Source organism: Fistularia commersonii, chromosome 4 (assembly GCF_037954325.1).
Source record: "Fistularia commersonii isolate RoL2024-O1a breed Wild chromosome 4, RoL_Fcom_v1.0, whole genome shotgun sequence".
In the NCBI taxonomy this organism is placed as follows: Eukaryota; Metazoa; Chordata; class Actinopteri; order Syngnathiformes; family Fistulariidae; genus Fistularia; species Fistularia commersonii.
The window spans coordinates 13,261,951-13,286,519 of record NC_141287.1 but is presented as its reverse complement, the minus strand read 5'-3'; the positions used below and the strand labels follow the sequence as shown (position 1 = coordinate 13,286,519).

The 24,569-nt window shown below is 43.3% G+C and overlaps 2 protein-coding genes across 4 annotated transcripts in view; one reads left to right on the top strand and one right to left on the bottom strand.

Moving 5' to 3' along the window:
- LOC147234754 (PTB domain-containing engulfment adapter protein 1) overlaps positions 1–17,568 on the top strand; it is a 54,182-nt gene extending 36,614 nt beyond the window's left edge. For 2 of the 3 annotated variants that reach the window (XM_086145405.1, XM_086145406.1), the window contains 10 exons: positions 3,214–3,275; positions 7,445–7,516; positions 9,188–9,286; positions 11,905–12,042; positions 13,193–13,309; positions 13,553–13,639; positions 14,173–14,409; positions 14,524–14,662; positions 15,382–15,476; positions 16,843–17,568. In XM_086145405.1, coding sequence (XP_086001531.1) covers positions 3,214–3,275; positions 7,445–7,516; positions 9,188–9,286; positions 11,905–12,042; positions 13,193–13,309; positions 13,553–13,639; positions 14,173–14,409; positions 14,524–14,662; positions 15,382–15,476; positions 16,843–16,914 — 1,118 coding nt within the window. In that variant the 3' untranslated portion in view covers positions 16,915–17,568. The remainder of the gene's footprint in view (positions 1–3,213; positions 3,276–7,444; positions 7,517–9,187; positions 9,287–11,904; positions 12,043–13,192; positions 13,310–13,552; positions 13,640–14,172; positions 14,410–14,523; positions 14,663–15,381; positions 15,477–16,842) is intronic. The other variant, XM_086145407.1, reaches the window with a different exon arrangement.
- A 1,681-nt stretch (positions 17,569–19,249) lies between these two features.
- The window catches only part of col5a2a (collagen, type V, alpha 2a), a 38,062-nt gene continuing 32,742 nt past the window's right edge, over positions 19,250–24,569 (bottom strand). The window contains exons 49-54 of the mRNA XM_086145404.1: positions 23,878–23,931; positions 23,687–23,794; positions 23,279–23,585; positions 22,362–22,543; positions 22,029–22,271; positions 19,250–19,877 (exon numbers count right to left, since the gene is read on the bottom strand). Of these exons, the coding sequence (XP_086001530.1) occupies positions 19,731–19,877; positions 22,029–22,271; positions 22,362–22,543; positions 23,279–23,585; positions 23,687–23,794; positions 23,878–23,931 (1,041 nt within the window). The 3' untranslated portion in view covers positions 19,250–19,730. The remainder of the gene's footprint in view (positions 19,878–22,028; positions 22,272–22,361; positions 22,544–23,278; positions 23,586–23,686; positions 23,795–23,877; positions 23,932–24,569) is intronic.

Genomic DNA, 24,569 nt, shown 5'->3' with positions numbered 1-24,569 from the left:
GTTTCTGGGGAGAAAAAAAATGGGGTCGGATGAAGTAGAACTTTCCTCCGCTGCAGTTAATCTTCATCCCCCCTCCCTCGTCTTCCTCAAAGCTCCCTGTTTATCCACCCGGGCCCTGAATTCTCCTCGTTCCTGCAACATTTTGATTGCGGCTGTCGGCGAAAGGAAGGAGCCTCTGAACTCAGGGTTTTTGCTCTGCAGGAGCAGCGTTCAGGCTCAACTTCAACGGGAGGCCTCTGATTGGACGAGACCAAGCCCAGTTTTTTTGAAAGGATATCTGGATTCAAAAAGCGTTTAACTTAGTCATACTGCTGAAAAACAAGACTACCAGGGAGTCACAGTCGGGCAAAGATGGCAAAGGTCAGCACTAGTCAGAAGAATGGATGTGCCTTGTTAGGAACAATGGGTGTGCTTACTTACCTAATTTGGGACTGTGGATATGGCTAGTTTGGCACACTTAGCATGGTTAGTTGGGGATAGTGGGAGCGGCTAGTTGGGCACATTGGGTGTGGTTAGACATGGTTAGTTGGGGACAGTAAGTGGGTGTGGTTGCGGATACTAGACATGGCTACTTGGGCACACGGGGCATGGCTCATTGGGTACAGTTGGTGTGGCTAGTTAAGAACAGTGATAATGGCTAGTGTGGGACAGTGGGTGTTTCTAGTTGAGGCCGATGGGTGTGGCTAGTTGGGGCCGGTAGTCGTCGCTAACTGGGAGCAGTGGTTGTGTCTCATTGGGCCAAGTAGTCCTGGCTAATTGGGCACTACATGTACAGGCATAGGGCAGTTGGCATGGCTAGTTATGAACAGTGGTCATAGTAAGTTAGAGAGAGTTAGCTTCTCCAACTTGGGGCAATGGGTGTGGCTAGACTGTCAACGACCATGTTCTACCCAATAAGGGAGTGTGCCCGTATCATAGACAACCAATGAAAAAGAGGTTGGAGAACACAGGAAGTAGCATCAGCACACTGTTGCGGCTTTTTCCATCCTGCGCTAGCCATCATTAGCATCTCTTACGATGCCGAATGTCATTGCTGGCGGGTGGATTTCTGCAGTCACTCGCCGCTGCACGCACACATACACACATACACACACACACACACACACACACATATATATATACACACACCCCTCCCCCCTGGGCAGGCGTCTTCGGAGGTGTTGCCTCTGCGCGGCCCCGTCTGAAGCCCTGCATGATGGAGGGCTCGGTGAATCGATGGCGTCGTTGATTGATGGTGGCGGTGGATTTACCGCCCGCCCCAACCCCCCTCCCACCTCCAGCAGAACGCCGTTCTCGTTCCTCTCCGGCTCTTAAAGCGCCGGGCCGCCTCCAGAGTCCAGGTGGTTCCGGGTCGAGTGAATTATCGGTCAACGGCAATAAAACTCATCCCGTTTAAGAGCGAAGGCTACGAGGGCAGCGTGGCAGCGAGGGCGCTCTCTGCCGACAGCCCTGATGAGGAGCCGCTCTCAGGGTCATTTCCAATTTCTTCCGAGAATTAGCTTTCATCAAAATGGAAAAAGAAATAGGGCTCGGAGACGACGCTCCGGCTCCACCTCTCAGTTGGACCTCAGCCGTTCATTCATTATCAGCTGACATGTTGAAGGGGGCGGGGCTTAACCCAGATGGGTCGCCTGTCAATCACAGGGGACACTTGGAGATGAAGAACACGGAGAGAACTCAGGCAGATGGAGAACCTGAGGAGAACCCAAGCAGGGGAACATGGAGACCCCATACATAGAGAATCTAGTCAAGCACCAGATCAGAACCCAGAACACTCTCCCTGGGAGGTGACAGTGGTGACCTTTGACCCCGGGTTCTTGGATGCCCCCGGATTCCACCTCCAAGGTGGTGATTGGAGCTCATTGTGTTTTCCTCCCACTCTAAAAGTCTGAAATGGACTTTCTGCTGTGTCCTCACAGCCTTGTTTCACACCGGGGACACTGATGAGTGGTTGACCGTCACGCTGTCACACGTTCCATGCGGTTCCAAGCGGTTCCGCAGTGCAGAATGAATCTCGCCGCCGGAGTCGATTGTTCGTCCGCCAATGTCTGCACAAATCAACCTGGATTCCCTCCCGGTGGGGCTTAAGCCCCGCCCCCTAATTCCCCGAGGACCAGAACAACGTAGGTGACCTCCTCATTCATCAGAGCGCCATTCCATGACACCCCCCAGCCTCAGTCTTCTCCGCTGCCTCACGAATCATCACCGTGGTGATCATCGACCCCTCCCTTGGTGTTAGCGTGACCTGCCGGTTGCCGTCGGCAACGGACACCTGTCCATCATTTTACGGCGGCACGGGCTTAAGGAAGAGGAGGGAAGAGAAGAAATCAGCTTATGTGTTTGGGAAGACCCACCCCCGCACCCCTGCCATAATGGTCTGCCCCCCTCAACCACCCGTGACGCTTTTATTGGGACGTTTTACGCCCGATTAAAGTGTTTTACGGCCCGGATGGGAGGAGGTGGCGGGGAAACACAATGGCGGACATAAAATGCGCCTTATCGTTGTCGTAAAAGGAAAAAGAGGAATAACGTCACGTTCATTATGAGTGGCTGGCGTTTCCGACCCCTGATGGGGACAGTGAAGGCACCTTGGAGGAAGAAGCAACAACAACAACGGATAGAGAGAGATATTTCCAGACATGTTTGGTTCTTCTCGCCAAATTATGGTAAAAGTTGCATCGGCGCCCTCCTCTGGGCACACAAACACACACACACACACACACACACACACACACACACACACACACACACACGCACACACACACCTCTTACAAACCTCACACAAAATACAAACCTCCACTTCCTGTTTCACCAACATCCTTGAAGACGGTGGCTATTTGGTGGAAGGGGTGCAATTGCGTCCATCGACCACTAGGGGGCGTCCACCTTGCCTCCATCGCTCGTTTGGTCACCGGGGGAACAGTGCAGTCCTTTAAATACTTGTGTTATTTACTTATAGTACCTTTGCAGCTCGAAGCACACAGGTGGACATGGTTGGACATCTCTGTGATTGACAGGCGATCTGACTGGCCTAAGCCCCGCCTCTCGCCCTAACAACAGCTATGATTGGACGGAGGAGGCGGGGAACCCTTCCCCTCCTTTGATAACACGTCCGTCTCCTCAAAAGTGTGTGTGTGTGTCTATCGTTTTAATGTAATTGACTGTGCCGCTGCCAGGCGGCGGCCATTGATCGAGTTATTTGTGTCATTTCAGAGAAATCATGGATGCACACCCCAGAGGCGCTGGCCAAGCACCACATTGCCTACAACGCCAAGGTACGCCGCCGCCAGACAGACGCATACACAGATCTAAAACACGGTCTCCTCCCCGTCGGAGTCTTCTTCACCCTCCCCTCTCTGAGGAAACAGTGGAATAATATCATCCCGGCATTTGAAAATATCTCCGTTGTCAGAGGACCGGCAGTGGGGTTCACTGATGGAGTTACGCATTATTTGAGTGTTGGAGGAGCTAGCTTGAGTAAGAAATAGTCATTAGGATAATTAAGATTAGCGGTTTGCCATGGTTATCAGCAGTAAGCGCTTCCTGCTCACAGCCAGAAGGTCCCTGGCTGGATTCCCACAGGGGGAGGCCTTCCTGTGTGGGGTCTCCATGTCCTCCCCATATCTGCATGGGGTTCCTCAGGGTTCACCGGGTTCCTCCAACTGTCCAAACACATGCAGGAGGTTCACTAAAGACCCTCAGTTGTCCAAATGTGTGAATGACAGGATGAATGTTATATGTCTTTATATGTTATGTGAATGAACGAGTGAAGGTCGAGAGGTGTCAATAGTCGTGCAAATGAGGGTGAATGGTTGTGTAGGTGAATGAGTGATTTAATGGTGTTGTACTTCCAGGCTTCTCCAGTAAGAGGCACCTCCAAACCGCCAGTAATTTCTAAGGATACTTTTTTAAGCGTGCTAGCTGTAACAGCAGTAATGAGGATTTTTCAAACGGAATACGATTAAAGTTTAAATTTTATTTATGTTTTGGTTTCACCGAGCCATGCGTTTGTCCCATTTGTTTGGGTGTAATTTGTCCTGGAAGGCGTAAAGAACAGGGCGAGCGCTGGAACTTTGGAAGATACCAACTTAACAGTCCCCTGTTGACGCCGGACCTGCACCCCCCGAAACGCTACATGTTCACTTATTCATACATTCCGGACGGTACTTTCCAAGTGGCTTCTGCTGACGGCCGAGTTTTTCTGACGCCAGGAGGGGAAATCGATCAGATAAAAATGCTGACGGGGACAGAATCCAGATCCGCTGACCAGCCGCAGAGAGAGGACTCAAACCAGCGGCTTATTTAACACTCAAGTCTATCCGACACCTGGAAAAGTTAGTTCTTCTGGTCCCTCTTCTTCTTCTTTTTCCTGGCTTGCCTGCAGGTTCAAGGCTTTCAGAAACCATACAGAGAGCATCACCGTGTCCTCCAGACATTCTATAGACAACCAACCGTTCGCCTTCTCATTCACACGTCTGGACAAAATAGAATCTCCTGCATGCGTTTGGACGATGGGAGGAACCCGGAGGAACCTGGAGGAATCCCACACAGAAAGGAACCCCCATAGGAATCCAACCAGGGACCTTCTCGCCGCACGGCAGAAGCGCCGCACGCTGTTACACCGCAGACTTTGAGCGAGAAAAATCATGAAAGGTGCTCCTGCAGTGCTTATGCGGCGATGATCTGGAGCTGTTTAATTGTCGTGTAGGAGTTAGCATTAATAAAAGTAAAAAACACCGGCTGCTAATTTTAGGCTTAGATTCCTCCTCGGTAGCTCCGCTGCCGCCTCGGGAGCTGGAACCTGCAGAGGCAGCAGGATAGAGGAAAAAGAAAGGAAGAAGAAGTAGAAATATAAGCGATTCAGGTCTCGAACAGTCGCTTTTCACGGCTCCCCTTGAATTTTGAGACGGTGCCCGTTGCTGCGCTGTGCGGCAGCCATCTTTGCAAACATACTGAAGAGTAAGACATTTTTAAGTAAATGTGAAGCAAAGCTGGTCTAATGGGGCTTCTTGACTGGACGCTTTTTTTTTTTTTGTGGGATTTCCAGGGATCACTCTCAGCACCCTGCCACTTCCCCAGAACCTGCTCTGGTGAGGTCCCAAGTTAGCCGAGTGGACGCTAAAACATGACATCAACAACTGGCAGGAGACTCAAACCAACCATGTAAACAAATACAGAAATTACACAAATTTAAAAAAGCGCTGCATGTTAGCATAGCTGCTATTCCTCTATGGGGCTCCTGTGGCTTTGGCCATTATTTTTACCTCTGGAAATTAAATTTGATATCACTTCAGATAAATTCTGTTTTTATGCATATAGATGTTATTTTTTTATATTGTTAATTTTTCTGCTAAAAATCAATTGTTTTTACCAATTAAATACAATTTTCTTTATATTTCTTCTTTTTGGGTATTTTATTTTTTGAACTATATATTCTTTTAATAAATTCTACTTTTTTTCCTCCTCAAATGTATTTTTATCGTTCAAGTCTCGCAGGTTTTCATTTGCCCATTGTTTTCCTTTGGAGTCGGGGTTGTTTGGCCGTCGCCATTGAATGCGCAGCCCTTTCAAAAAAATAAAATTATCTTTGTTATTATCATCACTTTCATGGCAGAGAAGGACTCCATTATGTGCACCATTATGTCACATATAACATGCGCGATTGAGGTTGAATACCCGAGCCAATTATCCGTCATTACCGATAATCGGCCGACCTCTCCTTTTATCACCATTATCCTAGTTTGACTTCTGCAACGTTGGGTCTTTTTCTTATAGATAGAAGGGAAAATTACTCCCGGGATGTTTGTGAATAATGGTTGGTTGGAGCATTTTTCTTTCTCATTTTGGTGGTTTGCAAGAGGCAGAAATCCATGTCAGATTATTTCCCCTTGAGAAGAGGAGGAGGAGGAAGAGGAGGAGGCGCCAGGGGGGCCTTCGTTTTCCTAACTGTTGACTTTATCGGCAAGCGGTTATGGACTCTAGTGCATGCAGGAGAAGCAGCGATACTTGTTTTCCTGCAGCCGGAGAGCAATAGCTTCCTCTGCTGGAGGGTCGCAGAAGCGCTGCTCCAGCTCAGTGCAGCCTTGATAGTGTGAAATTCAGATAACAACATGAAAAATAATCAAATTTTGCTTTGCTTTGCTATTTTGAATTTTTTTGTGTTCAAATCAGCCAAGATCACATTAAATTGACTTCTTCGCGTCTGCTCTGCTTTGCTAGCCCATGGAGGCGAATTTGTCGTTTATGTGCCTCCTTTAAAGAATTAACAGCTTTTTTTCTTGCTGACTTGCTAGATGTTACATCTTCATCCTTTTAGCCTCAAAACTATCCAATGCTGACACAACTTGCTGCTCCTGCTTGCTGGTAACACCAGTTACTAACCTGTACTCTTATAATGCGCAGGTCTGTATGTTGTCCTTGAGTGTCAAGAAATAAAATTGATAAAATTTATTATTATCATTATTAAGGTGACCTACAACACTAGCCACACCCAATTCGGATTTTTGACCAATCACGCTGTAGCTCTCAGTGGCCTTGAATGAGCTTTATCTGAAAGCTCAGCAGAAATCCAATTTCCCTCCATGATCTGAGCGTTTTTTTTAATATATAACTCTGTCATCCACACAAGGCCTCTTGTCAAAAAACTGTATTTAAAAATAGAAACTTGAAGCTGTGTGATAGACAACCCTGTGATAGGTCATTAGGGATGTGTGTTTGGAATGCTAATGTGGCTAACGTTTGCCCATAACCATTCTTGGGCAGGGGCTAGCTGCTAGTGTTAGCTAATGTAGCTAAACCCCCCAGCCCCCCCTTTTTAGCCGCTCGGCTGAGAAGTTCTGTTATGTTCAGGAAAAATATAAAATAGACCTTGAACTGTGTGATAGACGTTCATGTGAATAACCCTGTAGCTTGGTCAGTAAAATATATATATTTAAGATGCTAACAAGGCTAATGTCTGCCTAGTAACAATAATATACCTGCTAGTGTTAGCTAACTTAGCTAAACTGCCAGCCAATGGTCGGAAAACAAGCAAGCCATCACTATTTAGCCACCGACCTCCTTGAGTGAGAAATTCTTTTGCACCGGAAAAGTCAGACTTGTTTCCAGCAGGTCCTTATCAGAGGACTAACAAAAATATTATCCATGACAGTGTTAGCAAAGAAAATGTCTTGCTAACATCTAAAATATCTCTAATGTTTGGTGCTGGTATGAGTTGAAGTTAATGACAGCTTCTGGAAAAAAAAGACCTAATGAAATAGTGGCTGGTAATAGTTACCTTGATAGTGAAGAAAGTGAAGAAATTGAAGTTCAGTTGCAACAACAAGATGATTTTGACAAACCATGAACTAGAAAACCTCCACAGTTATTTTAATGTTATTTTGTAGGTAACTGAATGCAACAAGTGTCTTGTAATTGATGACAATGTGTTTTTCTTTTGTTCAAGTTCCTGGGGAACACGGAGGTGGAGGCTCCTAAAGGCACCGAGGTGGTGAAGGATGCAGTCAGGAAGCTTAAGGTAAGGGCAGGGGATGTTTTCCGCCGGGACTTGAATAGTGGCGCTTAGCGGCGGCTCGGCGGTGACAAACGCCCCGCCTCCGGCTCCAAGCCAAGCGCCCTTGGGAATTTTAATTTTATTTCTCTTTTTTTTGAGCTGGGGAGTGTTGACGCTTCTAGCTGCTGGATAAGCTCATCAGTCTGCTCCGCCCCGGCGGATTTATGTCCCAGCCTGCGCTTTAGGAACCTGAGCCTCAGTCCTGAAGCAAATCACGGTGTGGAAACCAGGGAACATAGTGTTTAGTCAATAAATTGCGGCGTTAATGGCTTTTCTTTCCCCGAGCCGAGTGAACCGGGTGAGACAATTAAGCTGCTGGCAGGGGAGAATTAGATCATCTAATTAGATGCCACAGGAGGAATTTGCATGACAATGTGCTGCTTTCATGCAGCGGGCCCCCGGCGCACTAATTGCGGCGGAGCATCTCCAACGCATTGTTACAACATTATCCCTGCAACAAACTGAAAGCAATTCAATTTAAATCAAACTCCACAGCTTTGGTGATCATTTTGGAAAAGCATTTCGCCGAATTGCCATTTTCTCCGCCTGGTTTAGCTCCCTTCGCACCAACATGTCACTAGCACTAAGCTTTATGGAAATGTGGCGTAAATAACAACAACGCAGCCGTTCAGACTCCTCATGCCAAGAATTACTAGCGCTTAGTGTGTTTTTACAAGCCTTTCTTGATGTGTTACATGGTTATACCCCTTCATAATTTAATCTCTCCATCACTTTACAACCCGCAGTGTTAGCGAGAATAGCGGGCAATGACAACAGCTCTGCTTTCACATTTTCCGCACCCACTTCAGGTTTCTGACCACACATGGGATAGGTCGCAGACACCCCGCGAGAGGGTGTAGAAAATTGTACACTTTTTTTCTATTTTTATTTATGACTTAGAAATATAAGAACATTTTACGTGATTATACCTCAACTTAGGAGTACATCTACTCACGAGCTTTGCCGATTCTTTTTGTTTTGTGATCTGAGCTGATGTCTTGGTTACAAGCGAGCTGGATGAGAAGTCTCTACGTTGTTGAACTGTCCGTGAAGTGATCGAGAAATAAAGAGGAGCGGCTTCACTCTATCCATAAATGAAGTTTAGACAAAGTGTGTCAGTTAAGCAACAGTACTTAGCATTAAGTTTGTAGTCTATCAGTTAAGCGATAAAGCAACAAGTGAAAAACTCTCTGTGTCCGATCTTCAAGTTCAATACACTTAATAAAACCAGTTTATTTCTTTGCAGTCTCTTTTATTATTGATGATTATTTTTTATACATTATGTGTTATTTATAGCACTGGGGAGCTGGAATGGATTGTTCATTTTGAACATTATGAGGGAACCAGTTTAACTCCCAAGTCAAGCTATTACTGTTAATAAATTAAATACAATGACATATTTTTGCCTGAAAGCGCCTTAAATCATTTATTTTTTCAAATGGAGCTTGAAATTGCCTGCAAATTACACAAGAATGTACCTCAAGATACCCATTTAGGAGAATAAAAAAATTCCAAGTTATGGTTGTAATTTGATTTTGAAATTCGATTTCACAATTTGAACACACACACAGCAGTTCAGACGAGACATATGGTCATCAACCCTCTCTTACCCGTTCTGTCTCCCTGACATCTCAGTTCCAGAGGCACATCAAGAAGTCGGAGGGCCAGAAGGTCCCCAAAGTGGAGCTCCAGATTTCCATCTACGGTGTGAAGATCCTCGACCCCAAGACCAAGGTGAGCCTGGACCTCCTCCCCGCACAAGGGTCTGCTCTGACCCCACTGGCTGTTTCTTCTTGCTTATTTTACCAGTTTATTCCTGGCTATATTAGCAGGTGACTCCCGGTTGGTTATATTAGCAGTTTATATTGCTGGTTATCTCAGCTGTTAAGTCCTGGTTAAATTAGCAGTTTGTCCCTGGTAATTTAAGCAATTTATTTCCTGTTAGTTTGAGCTATTAATTCCTTGACATATTAGTAATTTAATCCTGGCTGTATAAGCAGCTTATTCCTGGTTATAGTAGCAGTTTAATCCCGGTTACATGAGCAGTTGTCCCTGGTAATGTTAGTTTATTTCCTGTTTGTATTAGCAGCTTCTACTACTGCTTATCTTAGGTGGTCCATTCCTGGTAATATTACAAGTGTAACACTTGTAATTTTAGTCGATTATTTCCTGTTTGTTCTACTAATTGCTGGTTATATTGGGGTTTATTCCAGGTTATATTAACAATGTATTCCTGGTTGCACTGCGGTTTATCCCTAGTAATTTTAGGGGTCAATTCCTGTCATGCCACGGGCGGTGTGTCTGACCGAAAGGCCAGGACACTCAGGAGGTAGGGAGCCTTAAGCAGTTTATTTTACGAGGACGGTGAATGAGAGCAGTGTTGGGGCCGGGGTGTCTCCTGGGGAATGTCATGGGGGTCTCAGGAACTAGAACCTGGCAAGGGGAGGCGTAGACCATCAGGAACTAGGAGCTGGTGAGGAAGCGCAAGAAAAATAAAGCAAGGGGCAATGAACTTGCAAGGAACAAAAACAATCTGGCACCAGGCTTCTCTTATCAGACGCAGGTGTGCCGGCACCCCCAGCTGGAATCACACTTGCTCAGTCAGGCTCACTGGTGGAGGAGGCTCTACCCGGAGCCCTAGTCTTGGATGCCAACATCACCCACCCCCCACGGCCCAGAGGAACAAGATGGAAGGGAAGAATCTAATATGAGGGACCGAGGCACCCAAGAGCGGTACTAGGGCCATAACCCTCCCGATCCACCAGGTATTGCCACCCCTGCCGACGGGAATCGACAATCTGCCGGACGGCGTATGCAGGGTACCCCAACGGCTGGGTAGACAGAGGGGGCTTTGAAGGAGGGCACAAGGTACTAGCATTGGGACTCATGGAAGGTCAAGTGAACGCGGAGGCGAATCGCAGAAGGGCTGATTAGACTCAAATGGTCCGATTAATCTGGGGGCAAATTTCTGGGAGGTGGATTTCAAGGGGATGTCACGTGGTGAGCCATTCCTTTTGCACAGGCAAATAGACGGGAGCAGGACTACACCTCCCGTCAGCAAAACAGCTGTTTTGCATCGAAGGGCGCTGCAGTGCGGCCAGGGCAACAGACCAGATGCCTCTCATCCACATGGAAGAGTGGTGGTAGGTAGCCCAGGGAGGCCTCGAAAGAGGATAGACCAGTGGCTGCAGAGATGTGCGAATTGTGGGACAGGGCATGGTAACCTAAGGTGAGGGAGGCCATGGTGTCAAGTGCGAGGCAAAACTGCCTCCACAACTGGGAGGTGGACTGAGGTCCACGCTCAGACAAAATTTCTTGGGGGCTGCCATGGAGACGGAAAACATGCTGAACAGTTGAGCTGTTTGAAGGGCTGAGGGGAGCGAGGTGACGTGCTTTGGAGAACCAGTCTACGACGGTGGTCATCCCCTTAGAAGAGGAAAGGCCAGTGACAAAGTCGATGGCAATATTTGACCAGCATCTCCTCAGAATGGTCAGAGGTTCAAGGAGTCCTGCAGGTGGTCGGAGATGCGAGATTGTAGTCCCTGACACCTTCTGGATGGACGTCCAGAAGAAGCAGCGGTTTATGAACTTGTTTATTAGGGCAATGGTTCAACTGATATCAGATGGGCAGAAAACCTGGAAGAGTGGGCCCAGTGGATGAGACAAGAGCAGACCGAGACGGGGGCACACATCTTGCCAGGTGGACCAGTTCCAGGGTCTGGTTCCATCTGGAGCGCCTGTTTGACAACACCGTCAATGGCCCAAGAGCCCCGATGGTGCAGTTGGGCAGCAGGACGGAAGCTGGGGTCTTGCCAGGGTCATCCGAGGAGAACTGACGGGAAAGAACATCAGGCTTCGTGTTTTGGGCACCTGGACAAAACAAGATGGAGAGGTTGAACTGGGCAAAGAAACAAACGTGATTGATGAGTTAAGATGTTTGGCTGACTAAGTAAGCTCTTATTAGGTGATATTTATTCCCTTACAGGTTTCTAATGTGTCTAATCCCATAAGGTCTTTTATTCCATTTATCTTCAATTACGGTCACATCCAGCTGAATGTTTTAGATTTGAATTCCAATCTCAAGAAATAAACATTTCTTTTCTTCTTTTTTGCTGAGCCATGTTTGTTCTTTCCAATGTTTCCTTTTATTTCTCTTTAATCTGGTTTTTATTCCCCCTGTCATTCATCTTCGGTCAGTTCTCCAACCCCTCCCCGTCTTCCTGTTATATTTGTCATTTTGAGCATATTGTATCCTATTTTGCGGATTATCAGCGCATTTTTTCACGAATCGGGTTTTTTGTTCCTCTTTAAAATCCACATGGGTGAAGTTGCGGTGTTTTTTTTTCCCGCAGGACGTGCAGCACAACTGTCAGCTCCACAGGATATCCTTCTGTGCCGACGACAAGACGGACAAGCGGATCTTCACCTTCATATGCAAAGACTCCGAGTCCAACAAGCACTTGTGCTACGTCTTCGACAGCGAGAAGTGTGTAAGTGTCGGGGGAATTGAACCGTTCTTTAATGCTCGAAATAGATGTGCGTGTTTTGCAGCGTACGGACGAAGCGGAGCAGTACCGCTGTACACCACAAGGGGGAGGGTATTGGGCCAAATATATGACAAAACTCATCTCATCTTACAATTATAATGTATAGTATCAAATATAGCCCACTTTACTGGCATTTGTAAAGTTTAAGTATAATAAAACTGTCAAATGTTATACCAAAAATGAAGCGATTACTCGTTAACTGGATAGAAAATGTTTGATTTAATTTGACCAAATCTGACGTTGCATGATGGTGAAGCAGTCGATTTATTTCCCTCTCTATTTTCGCTTTGTTTGTATATTTAACTTGGGGCTGCTTCCTTCCATCATTTCTGCTGATTGCACAGCTTTTTATTGATTTACTTCTCAATTTTTCCCCCATTTTATAAAAATTCTTGCAGAATTTCCTTTCCTCTCCTATTTTGAGATTATATTTTTTAAACTTGAACTTTGATTCATCTTTTATATAATTATCTCTTTATTTTGATTTTTTCATTTATCAATCATTAGATCAGTTATATTTATTTCTTATTCAACTTTTTTTCACCTGTTTGTAAAGATTGTACTTTGAATTTATTTTTTGTCAAATGGCGATTTACAATAATGTCCACAAAGGCTTCAAAATGATACTAAGATCATATATGACATCAGTCAGTGTATTTCAGGGTTTTAAATCTCTTATTTCACGATTAAACTTCTTATTTATTATTATTTATCACAGGAATAGATTTCTAATATCACCAGGAACATAAACTATGACAAACTAATATTGTAATATGAGCCTAAATAAATAGCTTATAAAAAATTGTAATCCAACTCCTGCTACTATCAGCAATAATGGTACTAACTAGTACAATACTAGTACAAAAGTACTATATTATTACTCCTAATGCTTCTTCTGCCATGTTTGTTTGCGACTCTTCTTCTTTCACACGGGTGAAAACCAAGTCGCCCCTTCCGGGAAAAAGCCTTCCCCAACCCTGAAGGCAGGAAGATGGAGGCGCCGTCCAGACGGGCCGGATCTCGCCAACGTAGAGAACGAGCCTCCTCTTGAACTGGAAAACCAGATGCTGACAGGTGGTATTTGCGCCCGCAGGCGGAGGAGATCACCCTGACCATCGGCCAGGCCTTCGACCTGGCCTACAAGAAGTTCCTGGAGTCTGGAGGCAAAGACGTGGAAACCAGGAAGCAGATCGGGAGCCTGCAGAAACGGGTAGGAGGCTCCGCCCCCTCACACCGCCATCATTTCTGTGACGTTTTAAATCATCCAGCATTGTTAACAGCTATTTTTAGCTTCCTCTGAGCCCTTTTTGTGCTTTCCTTAGACTCCATTTAACTATAACTCATTTCTGTCCCTTACATTTCTTCTTTTTCGTTCTCGTTTTCTTGGTGTGTGTTTGTGTGTGTATATGCGTGTGTGTGTATGTGTGTGTGTGTGTGCATGTGTTCATATCAGATCCAGGAGTTGGAGAGTGAGAACTCAGAGCTGAAGAAGCAGCTCCAGGAGCTGGAGGAGCAGCTGATGATCGCTCATGTTCCACCAGTATATATTCATATATATATATATATATGTATACTTCTATTGTTTTTAGACTTAACTTCTTAACTTCTGGCTGCTGTGTCACTGCTTCCTTCCATCATTTCTGCTGATGCCACGTCTTTTTATTGATTTATTTCTCAATTCCCCCCCCCATTTTATAATAATGCTTCCTTATCTTTCTCCAATGTCCAGTCATCTCTCATTTCGAGCAGATTTTCTCTGATTTTTTTTTTTAACTCAAAACTTGATTCAACATTCAGATCATTTTCTGTTGATTTAAATGTTCTTCATTATTTATGAATCATTTCTCGATCTTTTTTCATCAAACTTGTTTTTGCCTCTTTTTAAAGATTGTACTTTTATTTTTTTTGTAAAAATTCAATATTTTTTACACAATTTTCCCCCAATTTCAGTCAAATTATTTGAATATTTCTACGCTTTTATTTTTCCTTTTCTTTATTCCCGGGCCAGTGGCGCCCGAGGCCGGTCTAACACCCTGCGTCCCTCTGTCTCTCTGTCCGCCATCTTCCCTCCAGCCGCTGCACATCCACGCGTCCTGCGAGGCGCTGGTGCTGCAGAGGCCCTCGTCCCTCTTCTGGCGCCGCAGCCTCAGCTCGCTCTCCTGTCTGGAGATCTCCTCGGTGACGCTGACGCCAATGAGCTCGCCGGAGTCCAACATGTCATCCGGCCTACTAACTCCTCCTCCTCCGCCCGCCAAACCTCCTTTCCTTCCTCCCAAGCCGAGCGAGGGATGCAGCATCCCGAGACCTCGCGTAAACACTGTCTCCTTCTTCTCCACTGTCGTTTCTTCTTTTTTTCTTATTCTTCTTCGCTGAATCAGTGACCCCTTCAGGTGGAGGTGTAACCTCCCTCCCCCTCCCCCGCAGGCGGGAAGCATCTCCACGAAGCCCCTGTCCACGGACGTCTTCGACATGGTCCCCTTCTCCCCGGTGACGCCGCTGGTTCCCACGCCGGCAAGCAATGGCTGCCCACCGCCGCCGCCCACCAGCCTGCCGCCAGATATTCGTACGACAAAAAACATTTTCATTTGTGTACTGCTGGAATCACCCCTTGAATGATTATTATTATTAAATAATAATAACAATAATGATAATAATAATCATTAACATTATCATTATTATCAAAATTTTGATTATAATATCAGTTCATATTTATAACAATATTATTTTTATGACTATGTTATCAAAATTTTATTTCTTTTAATAATCTTAATCATCATCATTGGTAGTTGTACGAGTAATTGTATTATCATTATTGGAGTACCAGTATTGGTTTTCATGTATCATTATTACTAGTATCATCATCGTTATATAATCCTTTTTAATTATATTATAATTATTCTGTTTTCACTATGATAATTATTATTGTTATCATTATATTTTATAGTTTTTATTATTATATGGTTGTATTAGTATGATAAATATGAAGTGGTAGTAGTTGATCATTAATATTAATAACAACGGTAATAACAGTAGTAGTTGTATTATTATTTTGTTAATAATAGAAATATTATAATTTTATAACTACTACTTGTTACCTTCATATTAGTCGTGCTAGAAATAGCAATAGTAGTATTAATTGTATTATTTTTATTGTTATCACTAGTATTATTAGTAGTAGTACCAGTACTTTTATATTTTAATGTTACCATCCCTCTTTTTTATAAATCCTATTACAGTATCAGTAGTTTTGTGGCATCATGAGTGTTCCTTGTTGCTCCGCAGGTAAGGACCTGTTTGGGGCTGAGCCCTTCGACCCGTTCACCTGCGGCGCTGCCGACTTCCCCCCGGATATCCAGTCCAAACTGGACGAGATGCAGGTGAATCTGTCGCCACGGCAACCCGCTCCTAACGTCACCAAGGTGTTTTGGGACGATAGCTGAGATGAAACATGTTGACCGTCTGTGTTTTTATGTCGAGATGCATCTCTATGGGTTTTTTTTTGTGACACATTTTTACAAGTTCAGGTAATTACTTTTTTTCCATTTTATGATTTGGGTTAGTTTTTCTCATGAAAAGGTTTCAGGGACAACCAATATTTTCTTGTCCTTTCTGTAACTAATGATCTGATTCATATATTGATATAGCTATTCATACTGATAATTTTTACTATTTTTTCCCATATATTTTATTATTTAATATCTTGCTTTTTTGATATTTTTTTTAAATTAAATTTATTCTTATTTTTTCCCAGAATTTTCCAGCAAGTTTAGAATTTTGAAAATCATTCATTTAAATTTTAAAATATCTTATGTTGTTTACGTAGTCATTTTGAGCTTATTGATCACTAATCAACTTGGGGGCTTCCTCCCCCTGACACGGGGATCGATTCAGGGAAAACTTGAGAAAATTTGGATGAAAATATGTTTTTAAATATTTATTTTGTTTTAAAACTAAGTACTAAGTAACTTTAAAGGATCAGATTACTCATTCACTTCATGATCTAACATATTATTGTAGTGCTTGCAGTAACCACTAGGGGGCGCTGTCGCCCTGTAACCAATGCTCCTGCTGTGATTAACCCCTTCATTCCTCTCTCTCCTCTCCTCCTCCTCCTCCTCCTTTCTCCTCATCTATCCCTCTCATAGCGGCAGAGATGGTTGGTACTTCTCCTCCATGTTTGTCACCTAACGCTTTGTGGTTGTTGTGATTTTGCTGCATATCGCCGTAGTACCAGTTGGTCCCCGGCGCCGCCGTCCCGCTTGTCCTCCTGCTGCCCCTCGACCTCATTTTAGTTGTTTTGGGTTTTTATTTGAAATTTAAACACTAAAAAAAAAAAAAATATTTTTATCCAGCAGATTTTATAGACACGCGCACACACATACAAACACATACATACAACCATACTTACATATTGTATTTTTTTATGATTTATTTCATTTAATTATCTCCTTTTTTAAAATACTTTAATTTTCATTATAAATTAAGTATTTATTTATTGTTTACTTTTTTTTAAATTATTTGCATTACTTACTTTTTAATCATGTATTTATTTGATTTATTTATTTATAATTTATCAGCCTTAAAGGCCTTTCACTGAATCAGTGCAGGCTGGTTTTTCTTTTTTTTTAAAGGTTTTCAATGTGTTGCACCTCACCTTCCTCCAACTCATCAGTCTGCTTCCCCCCTCCATCCCTCCATCCCTCCATCCCTCCACTGACTGTCCGTCCCTCTCCATCCCTGCAGGAGGGGTTCAAAATGGGACTGACCCTGGAGGGGACCGTCTTCTCCCTGGACCCTCTGGACAGCCGCTGCTGAGGACGAGGAGGAGCAGGAAAGAATAGCTGGAGGAGAAGGAGAAAGTGCCAAAATCCACCCAACAGCCGAATCACGATGTCACACTTTTCATCTTGGGGGTTTCTATATATAAATATATTAAATATATAAATATACAAATATGCATTTGCACCTCAGACTGCATTGCATTTAGTTTTTTTTTTTTTTTTTTTTTTTTTTTTTCATAAAATTAATATGAAATAAAACGGAATAAAATAAAACGCCACCCGCCGGAGAAGAGACTTATTTTTGTAAAAAAATATAAATAAATAATGAAATAAATAAATTCATTTGAAGAACAATAACTGGAAGGACTGGTCAGGAGCGCACGGGAGTTTGCACGGGAGCTGTAAATAGTCCTCAAATGGTACGTTTTGTTCACGCTCCGAAAAAAAAAAGAAGAGATTCTCGTCTGGCTTCTCTTTTCACCCACTAACCGATTAATTATCGTGTTATTATCCTGTTATTCACATTCTTTTCCTTTTGAAATGTTACTTTCCGTCTTTGATTTTTATATTAATTCTTTACCGTCGCGTCAGTATTCACTTTTTTTCTGTTTCCAGACTGGAAGAATAATCTCTTTATTTTTACGTTCACTTATTAAAAGGAAAAAAGAAAAGGTTTCAGGAAAGAAAAGCTCCTCAGTGTCGTCTTTTGTCTGTGCGATGCACCTCCGGCCACCGGGGGCGCCACTGAGGCACCAATCCAAACTGAGACAACTGATCAATATCCAAAACTCAATTATTGCTTCTAGTCAGAGTGAAAATACTGTCATTGATTCTTTCACACGTCACAAGCATGAACTCATTCACGTCACATATAGACGTACAGCCAATCAACCTCTCATTCAGGTCAGAAACATACAAGTATTCACTTCCGTGAAGCGCTAACCCCTTCCATGGCTCAAATCTGGAGATCAATCACCCTGATCATCTGACATCCCATAATAGTTCACACCAAACTCCATTAAGCCGAGCTGTTCTTTCCGTGCTTCTTTAATCTAGGTGCTTTATTTTTTTTTATTCATCTTCAGTGGGTTGTGCCCATGGCAACAGTGTTGATTTTAACCTTTCCGGATATTTTTTTTTTTTTTTTTTTTTCAAAATCCAGGAAAACAACAGGCAGAGAAGATTATTTTGAACATTTATTCCAAAGGATGAAACTCAAAACCATCCAGTATGGAGAAGCTGCTTCATCCTCCTCTTCCTCCATCTTTGGATTCCACCGGGCAAAATATGTCACTTATCTCCGGAGTTTTCATACTCCACATTTAAAATAAAAAAAATAAAAAACACAATGAATTAATTTTAACTTAAAAAAAATGCATCTATGTGTAAAATGAGCTTTTTTTTTTAAAATAAAATAAAATAAAATAAATTAATATCTGAATTAATGTGACAGGAGCTTCGGGGGGATTAAACAAGCATTTTGTTTAATTGTTTGCAAGGCAGGCGATACAAAGCACATCAGCACACTAAAGAATAGTAAAAAAAGAAAGTACTAATGGGGGAGGGGGGTAGTAGTACTCACATGCATGAGAGACAAAGTACTCTGCGCTACGGTTACTGCTCAGTACTGCGCCGGTGGTAGAGAAGAAGTAGAAGAAATAAAAGTTACAAGACTGCACCACGTCTCGCTCGCCGCTTTCACTTTGACAAGGTCTTATCCCCCCCCCCCCCCCCCCCCCCCCCGGAAAAACCCAAAACATTATCGACAATAAAACAAAACAAACAAACAAAGAGCACCTGTCGGAGAAGATTTACATGAAGTCGTCGGTTTTGTTTTTTTTTTTTTGTTTTTTTTTTTTGGGCGATTTTTCCGTGACGAGGTAGCCAACGGCGAGAAAGACGCCTGTCCCGACCACCGGCTGCTACGCTAGCTCCCTCGATAGCACCGTATGGTTCCTATTTTTATTTTAAAATAGATATTTATATATATATATATATATATATTTAAACACGGCTTCGAAAAACAGATGTTTCACACTACCTGATTTGACGGTGGCGTGACAGCTTAATGGTAAGAGTTCGACTGTTGTTTGAATGCCTGAAATTAAAAAAAAGAAGGCCCGCCTGTGTGGTGGTTTTTCTCTGAGATGAAAATGGAAGCTAGGTTTCCTTTCCAAATGGTTCAGGGATACGAGACTTGCCGCGATGATGCCATTGGAAATGTTTTTCAGATAATTCTAACAGTCTAATTAAAAGACGCCTCAATTTCAAGTCATTGCGCAACACTCTGTGTGTGTGTGACAGGAGTGTGTGTGTGCGTGTGCGAGAGCAACCTGGTGTGGAGAAATGAAACCAAGAATCTTTGCACATTGTCCGTCACTTGAACTCACTTTATGGGTGAAAAAAAAATAAAAAAAACAAACAAAAAAAAAAAAATCAGCTTTCCAAATTCAAACATTTTTTTTTAAAAAGATATTGGACAATTTAAACAATGGGGGACTACAAGAGAGCTGTTTGGGTTTTAAAAAAAAAAAAAACAGCAATTGTGATTTTTGTCAAATTACAGGAGACGTCGAGGAATCAGGTCCAGATGAACAGTGGAGTGATTATTAACGGATTATTTTTCTTTTTTCTCTTTTCTTTGCCAATTGATTCCCCGCTCCCCCGAACATTCAGATCTGGGATGTGCTGAGTTTAAGAAGGCACAATAAATATCTTGCCGCAGGGCCAGAAAAGTCCTCAGTACTCGTATGTACAAGGTGGCTGATCGCCGTCAGCTGTCAGTTCAACAGTCTCAGGGTTCTCCTCTCCGCCATGGCACCGCCCTCCGTTAAAAACACGCCGACGCTTTTACAAGAAGCAGACCGGCCCGATATCCACGCCGAACTCTTGATTTGGGCCGCCGATATCAACGGGGGCAAAGTCCAGAATGGGAAGCCTTGCGGTTTTCTGTGTCCTGTACTCAAATACTGTCTTGCCCCACTTGCCGTTCGCTTGCTGGAAAAAAAAAGAGAAATCAAAAAGGTTAATTTGATTTACATGCAAAAGAAGTTGTGCATTAATGTTACATACTCAATTTTGTCAAAAATGGCAAGTATTTGTGCAGCTTTTATATGTTTGTCTTATTTACATATGTATATTGATTAATATTGCAAAGACTAGTCATGCTAGCAATTAGTTCCAGGTTATAGCTTACAGGCAGTCAGCTGGTTTCAAAGAATCCCCAAATTAACTAAACAACAAATAAAATGAAATAACTAACATAAAGTAAATCACTTGGAAAGGTAGAGAAATTAACTTTGCTGATAATCAAGTTAGTAGTGAGCGTGGCATGTATCTGGATAGAGATGCTAACAAATGCTAATGTAGCAGATATCCACTTGCTAGTCCACAGAGTTGAGGTTCCCCGGAGTTAACTTCCACTTTGGTTTTAGGAAATATATGTTTTGTGAATTTTTTAACTTTGACCTCATAGTTTCTCTCACGCTTTATATAACAAGACTTTATCAATGGGATCATTGACTTTTGGGGAACCATCGAAGACGTTGACGTAGCTCAGATTAGTTTGCTAACATTAAAACAGCAAGGCAACAAGGTCATGTGTTTGCATCAACTTTAGCTATTAGGCAACTTATAATAGTGACATCTTAAAATGCATATTTGTGAGCTGGCTTTAGTTTCACATGACATCTCTGTGTCTTTTGAAACAGGGAGATGATGTATATTTTGTTATTATTATGAACATCGACAGATTTGCTAACAGTGGTAAAGCTAACTGCTAATGTTGCCACTTGCCACAAGCCTAAAGTGTTACCTTCCGCCCCAATTGGGTCAAAAAAGGTTTTATCCACTTCTACACTTTGGCCTTATACTCTCTCCTCTCGTTGCAGCAAATGGCCGCGTACCCAGATTAGTTTACCAGAAGCGTTACCTAAATGGGAACCATCGAAGATTGCTGAAAAATTCATAACTTTAGCAGGACGGGGAGAAGCCAACGTGCTAGCATCAACTTAAACTGTTTGTCAACTTATTAGCAGCATTAAAAATTACTATTATAAGATGGATTAGGTTAGGGTGAAATTCCGAGATGGCTCGGGTGATATTATCATTACTATCACTACAAATATCAATTGCACAGCATAAGGAAGCAAAAAGGGATTATGCTAATACAGCTGTTACCATCTTGCTGACATTCTCAGAAGGGAACTAGCTAAGGTGTTAACATCCGCCGTGATTTCCTGGTAGGATTTATCCCAGGCGTTTTTCTGTGTCATATATCTATGAGAGTATTATAAGAATATGTATCAATTAAAAGCACATCCAGTCTCCTCTGGATACCTAATATCGGCTCCCTCGATAAAAAGATGGAACAATAAAACCTCTCAAATCCTTGAACCTTTCTCCAGGTTACCGGCACCCTTGATACCTGCCTCCCTCTCTTGGACATCCGATACAGGCTCCGGTAATTTCAAGCATTTTTTCTTCCCTTTGTCATTTATATATAAAAGTGGGACTTCAGCTCGAAGCACGCTTGTTTTTTTTCACTTCGCTGCGCATTTCGCCTTCAATTTCCACATGCAGGACCTTTTCTTCGGACGTCATGATTTCGGGTTTAACCGCACCAAACATTTGTGTGGCCATTGAGTGAACACCCCTGAGGCGCCTCAGGAATCAAGAAAATAAACGAAATTTGATAAAAAATGCTAGAAAACAAATTAAGGTTAGAAGTAATTAAAAAAAAAAAAACTGTTTGACTTGATGAGTCTAGCTCGTTCTGCCTTGACACTGTGAAAAGAACCTCATTCGTATTGCTTCCACAGAGCTGCAGTTCCACAACCAACCAGAAGTGATGCTGTTCTCCAAAATGTAAAAATAAAATAATAGGATGAAAAAATAATATTTTTCAGGGACATTTTCGAGAAATGTAAATAAGATAATAGTAAGTAATATAATATTAATAATAATTAATATTCATATTAATAAATAATAGTTGATGATGAATACAAATAAATATTTTATGGTGTGAAATAGACGGTTAAAATATAATAAGACAATTATAATCCTGCATCATCTCGAGCAGATCGCCAACATCCATGGATTTTGCGTTTCTTTGGTGTGTGGACAAAGAAGAAACCTGCTTGGACGCACCGTGCACGAGTCCTCCACCACCGTGTATCTGAAGCGGTTGTTGCCCTCGGCTTTCAGCTCCAAGTCGTTGGAGCCCTTGAGGACCACGGCCTTCTTCAAGTTGCCCGTCTTGCCGTCCTTGTAGCCCACGGAGTTCTTGCAGTGGTAGGTGATGGACTGGGACGCCTCCTTGGACAGCAGGCGGATGAAGGTCATCTGGACGGTCACCGAGTTCGGGGCCTGGTCTTTGTTACCGTAGGTGAACTGGAAAAACGCACAAAAAGCGCCGGTCAACCGCCGGTGTGTATTGATAGTTCACTTCCTGTATGTCGTAAACACAGGGATGGCGCTCACATGGCCCCCGCGGTTGATGTCGGCCCCGAACCACACCGGCTTGTTCCTGGCCGAGCTGGACCAGGCCTTGCGCGGGACGCTGGCCGGGTTGGCCGTGATGCAGGTCTCGCCGGTCTCCATGTTGCAGTGAACCATGATGGCGTCCTCGGAGCTTCCCTGGTTCGGATCCACCCAGTACTCGCCTGCATCGGAAGGGGGTCGTGAAGATACGGAGTGCTGAATCAAAGTACTTCATATTGAGGTACTACTTTGTAGGACTAATTACTTGAATACTGGTTGAATAACTGTAGTTTTATAATGAAGATATTAAAGCATGACAGGATGAGAGAATTTCATCCAAATTCTTTTATTTTATTTTGTTTTGTGGTTTTGTTTGTTTTATTTTGTATGTTTTGCTTTTCATTTCATTTTATTTTATTTCACATTAACATCACATTTTTTCCTACAATTCCAATTCTATCTATCTATCCATCTGTGCCATTTCAAATTATTATTACTAAATATTTTTTTTATATTTATGTTCACTGTCTGTAAAGGCATCATGGTGACTAAAATCATTATAAATACGATTACTCGTGGTAGTTTATGTAGTATACCAGTAAGACTGCCGCTAGTAATGATGTTATTATTATGTCTGTTTTTATAAGCAGTACTCCTAGCAGCAGGGGCACAAGTAGGACTACTATTTGTAATAGCATGAGAAGAAGTAGCAGTTATGGTATTTTTACTCATTTGATCATGTTTATAAAGATTATAATGATAATTATGGTTGTGATTATCATTATCACCATGTTTTAGCAAATTGAATCATTACTTAACATTTACATTTAGTATAGTATAGTATAAATAACATTTAGTATTAACATTTATGACTATTATTTTGAAAAACCACTGGTCGGGGAAGGACCCCCCCTCACCGCTCTTCTTGGAGGGGTAGCACCTCCTCAGGTCGTCGCAGGTGCGCGCCGGATGCTTCTTGCTGCCGTCGGGGCTCTTCATGCTGCTGATCTGGCTGCTGAGGGCCTTCAGGGTGGCCTGGACCCCGGGGTCCACCGACACGATGACGGAGTCGTTGCTGCTGGGCATGGCCTCGTCCTCGCTGAACTCGGGCGGGGGAGGGGGGCCAGAGTCGTAGTCCTGGGGTCCGAAGAGGTCCTCCACCGCCGCCGTGGGACGACCCGGTGGGCCGGGAGGGCCCGGCGGGCCCTGTTCTCCTGGCGGACCCTGGAACAACCCCGAAGCGTATGTGTGTGAGTGTGTATTGTTGTGTAACACCAATAAACCAAACATCTGTTCCAAAGATGTTCCGCGAGGACGGGCCGTACCTCCGGTCCGATTTCTCCACTCAGTCCGCGGGTACCCGGGGGTCCCATAGGCCCCGGCTGTCCGATGTAGCCCTCCTTTCCTGGGGGCCCGATGGGTCCGGGAGGCCCCTGGAACCGCAAAAACCGGACACATTAGCGAGCTTTTACATTCCGTCCGTGGACCGAGGGGCCGACGGAGGCGGGGCTCTTACCCTGGGGCCGTTGGGCCCGATGATCCCCGGGGCTCCCTGCTCTCCGGTGGTGCCCTGCAGGACAGAGGAAGACAAGCCTTGAGACCGCAGTTCCCAGCATTCAGACAAAAGTAAAGTTGCGTTGAAAGTTTCACCCGATGTGGGTTTAACGCTCAGGAGGGCCACGTCTCGCTCAGAAACAGACGGTTGTCGGTGCCGCTGCTCTTGCATCCTGTTTATTTTTGGCCACTGTTACTATCACTCTGTTTCTGTTCTTATCTTTGTTGTTGTCGTTTTGGTTTTCTATTCTTTGGTTGTCTATTTATTGTGGATGTCTTTTTGCTTTCTTCTAACTGTCTCTTTTATTCATATTTATATGTATTTACTGTTATTGTTGTGCTGCTGGGACGAAAGGATTTCCCCTATGGGAATCAATACAGTATTATCTTATCTTAAATGAAATGTACCTATTATTAATCAATATTATTTATTGTTATGATGAATAATACCCATAAAAATATTACAGGATGATAAAAAAATATTTTGTCATTATGTTTTTTTTTTTTTTTTATTCTATAGCAAAATATGTATAGAATTAAGAATCCATTTATGATTGCATATAGCACCTGCCCTGCTGTTGCCATGGTTACCCTTATCCTGCTGTGGGGCCATCTTTATTTTTTTTGATTTTAGAAAAAGTAATCAATTCAGGA